General features: G+C 57.5%; 1 protein-coding gene across 1 annotated transcript in view; it reads left to right on the forward strand.

Moving 5' to 3' along the window:
- The window catches only part of LOC114072140 (histone deacetylase 7-like), a gene marked incomplete at its 5' end in the record, with an annotated part of 9,381 nt that extends 6,891 nt beyond the window's left edge, over positions 1–2,490 (forward strand). Inside the window, 4 exons of the mRNA XM_027910061.1 lie at positions 142–275; positions 835–919; positions 1,617–1,758; positions 2,400–2,490. Of these exons, the coding sequence (XP_027765862.1) occupies positions 142–275; positions 835–919; positions 1,617–1,758; positions 2,400–2,445 (407 nt within the window). The remainder of the gene's footprint in view (positions 1–141; positions 276–834; positions 920–1,616; positions 1,759–2,399) is intronic.
- Positions 2,491–3,512: the final 1,022 nt, after the last annotated feature.

The following is a 3,512-nucleotide window of genomic DNA, read 5'->3' on the forward strand; positions in this document are numbered from 1 at the left end:
GGGGCAGGGGGGGGGTTTCCCGTGCTTGTGTGAGGGCTATTTTGGGAACTCGGGGACCCTCGGGGGGGGTGCCCCGAGAGGGTCTCAGTTTTGGGCAGGGGGGGGGTCTCACAGGTGTCCCCCCCCCATCCCACCCCCCAGGTTTTGGCTACATGACGAAGCAGCTGATGAGCCTGGCGGGGGGGGCCGTGGTCCTGGCCCTGGAGGGGGGGCACGACCTCACTGCCATCTGCGACGCCTCCGAGGCCTGCGTGTCCGCCCTGCTGGGCAACGAGGTGAGGAGGGGGGGGGGACACCCCAGGGACCCCCAAATCCTTGATTTTATGTCAACTTCGTCATCTGGAAGATAAGGCGTGAGACGTAGGAAATGTGTAAAATATATAAAAGGCCTGAGGGATGTGAGAGGTGAGGTGTGAAAGGTGTAAAATGTGTTTAAAATAAATATGCAAGGTGTATAAAAAATACGAGAGGTGAGAAATGGATAAAATGTAGAGAAGAGATAAAAATGTGAGGGGTATAAAATGGGTAAAATAGGTAAAAGTAGGATAGATGTGAAAGGTGAGATGTGAAATGTATACAATATATAAAAGATACAAAATATGTGAAAGATATATGTATAAAATATATAAAAAATATAAAAAATATAAGATATATAAAATGTATAAAATATATAAAATGTATAAAATATATAAAATATATAAATATATAAAATGTATAAAATATATAAAATGTATAATATATATAAAAAAAATGAAAGATATGAAAGGTATAAAATATATAGAAGATATGAAAGATATAAAAGGCGTGGAGGATATAAAACCTCCTCCTTCCCAGCTGGATCCCCTTCCCGAGGAGAGCCTGAGGCAGAAGCCCAACCCCAACGCCGTGCGCTCCCTGGAAACCGTGATCCAGGTCCAGAGTGAGTGTCCAGGCCTGGGGAACGCTGGGAATGTTGGGGAATGGTGGGGAGGGGAACGCTGGGAATGTTGGGGAATGGTGGGGAGGGGAACGCTGGGAATGTTGGGGAATGGTGGGGAGGGGCCTTTCCTGCCCTCCTGAGCCCCAAAGGAGTCACTTCATGGAATAATGGGATGGTTGGGTTGGGAGGGACATCCCTGTCCTGGGACATCCCTGTGCTGGGACACCCCTATCCTGGAATATCCCTGTCCTGGGACATCCCTATCCTGGGATATCCCTGTTCTGGGATATTCCTGTTCTGAAATATCCCTGTGCTGGGACATCCCTGTCCTGGGACACCCCTATCCTGGGATATCCCTGTGCTGGGACATTCCTGTCCTGGGACACCCCTATCCTGGGATATCCCTGTGCTGGGACATTCCTGTCCTGGGACACCCCTGTCCTGGGATATCCCTGTCCTGGGATATCCCTATCCTGAGATGTCCCTGTCCTGGCATATCCCTATCCTGAGTCATCCCCATCCCAGCACACCCCTATCCTGGGACATCCCTATCCTGGGATATCCCTGTCCTGGGACACCCCTGTCCTGGGATATCCCTATCCCTAGTCATCCCCATCCCAGCACACCCCTGTCCTGGGGTATCCCTGTTGTGCCACCCCCCTATCCCAGCCCACCCTGTGCCCCCCGTGCCCCGCAGGCAGGTACTGGGTGGCCCTGCACCGTTTCGCCTCCAAGCTCGGCTGCTCCTTCCTGGAGGCCCAGCGGGACCACGAGGCCGATGAGGTGGAGACGGTGACGGCGCTGGCCTCGCTCTCCGTGGCCGTCATGGTGGAGAAGAGGTGAGATGAGACCCCCGGAGCCCCCTCGGCCCCTGGGAGTGCCAGCTGGGGGATCCCGGCCCATCCCAGGGGGTCTGGGTGTCCCTCATTCCCTGGTGGATCTTTGGGGTCCATGGGGGTGCCAGCTGGTGGATCCCGGCCCATCCCAGGGGTCTGGGTGTCCCTCATTCCCTGAGGGATCCCGGTTCATCCCAGGGGGTCTGGGTGACCCCCATTTCCTGGTGGATCTTTGGGGTCCATGGGGGTGCCAGCTGGTGGATCCTGGTCCATCCCAGGGGTCTGGGTATCCCTCATTCCCTGAGGGATCCTGGATGCTCCTCATTCCCTGTGTCCCATGGGGATGTCAGGTGGTGGATCCCAGTTCATCCCAGGGATCTGGGTGTCCCTCATTCCCTGTGTCCCATGGGGATGTCAGCTGATGGATCCTGGTCCATCCTGGATGGTCTGGGTGCCCCTCATCCCCTGTTCCCAGCAGGGCAGGAATTTGGGATGCTCTGGGATTCCTGCAGGAGGCCCTGGGGGTGGAGGGGGGGGGCTGTCCCGTGTCCCACCAGGATTCCTCACAGGAATCCCCACAGGAATCCCCACAGGAATCCCCACAGGAATCCCCACTGGAATCCTCACTTGTTTCTCCCTCTCAGGGCGCCCGAGGAGCCGATGGAGGAGGAGGAGCCCATGGCCCAGTGACAGTGGGGACCGTCCCCTGCCCCAGGACCTGCCCTTCCCTCCTGCCTTCTCCTCATCCTCACTCCCCGAAGCCGAGGAAGGGCCTGGACTCCGGGAAGGGACCGAGGGAGGGGCACCAGCCCCCTCCCAAACCCGGACTGTGCCCGCAGAGACCCCAAACCCGGGCCCCAAAACCCCTCTGGGGGCGCGGGGGGGGGACCCCAACCCCTCCGGCTGAGCGGGTGGAGGCGGATCCCGGCATCTCCCTGATCCTTGTCCTGGGATGTCCCCCAGGGGAAGGAAGGGCCTGGCTGTGGGGATGGACTGGTTGTGGTTCTGCTCCAGGAGCTCCTCTCCAAGCCCTGGCACGAGCAGGGATGGGCCCTCCCTGTGCCCCCTCCGAGGATTTCCCGGCTCCCCTTCCCCTCCGGAGTGTGGCAGTGCTGGGTGGGATGTTTTTTGGGGGGGACCATCCCCTGCCCAAGGGTCACCCTCGTGGCTCCCTTTTTTCCCCCCTCCAAACCTGTGGACCCCAATTTTGCACTATGGACCTGGATGTGTGTGAACCTGAGCTCCTCCTTCCTCTCTTCCCCCCTTCGGGAATTCCGGGATCCGACTCCTCTCCGTGGGGAGCTCCGAGGAGCCCCAAAGGGATGGAGACCCCAACCCCAAAATCCCAGCCCAGTCACCCCTCCAGCTGAGCTCCCCCCAAAAAAAAACCCTTCATGGGGTGCTCAGGAACTCCAGGGATGCCCCAAATCCCCCCAGGGATGCCCCAAATCCTCCCAAATCCCCCAAATCCAGCCCCGGGCTCTGCCCAGGGATCTCACAGGGACCCCAAAATTTGGGTGTCCATCCCCTTTTCCTTTGTTTCCACCTCTCCCACAGCCACGGGGAGCATTCCCTGTGTTTCCCCCTTCCCCCCACACTGGTGACCCCAAGGGTTATCCCACCAGGACGGGGCCCCGCTGGGATTTTGGGGAGGGGAAGGGGGCAGGGCCGGGTCCTGCTGCAGCAGGAGGAGATTCTTTTTCTTTGTCCAGCACAGGGAGGAGATTTTGTAAAAAAAAAAACAAAACAAAACCAAA

The sequence above is a fragment of the Empidonax traillii genome, unplaced genomic scaffold, assembly GCF_003031625.1.
Source record: "Empidonax traillii isolate 1590-97213 ecotype Southwest subspecies unplaced genomic scaffold, ASM303162v1 scaffold2676:size19563, whole genome shotgun sequence".
Classification (NCBI taxonomy): Eukaryota; Metazoa; Chordata; class Aves; order Passeriformes; family Tyrannidae; genus Empidonax; species Empidonax traillii.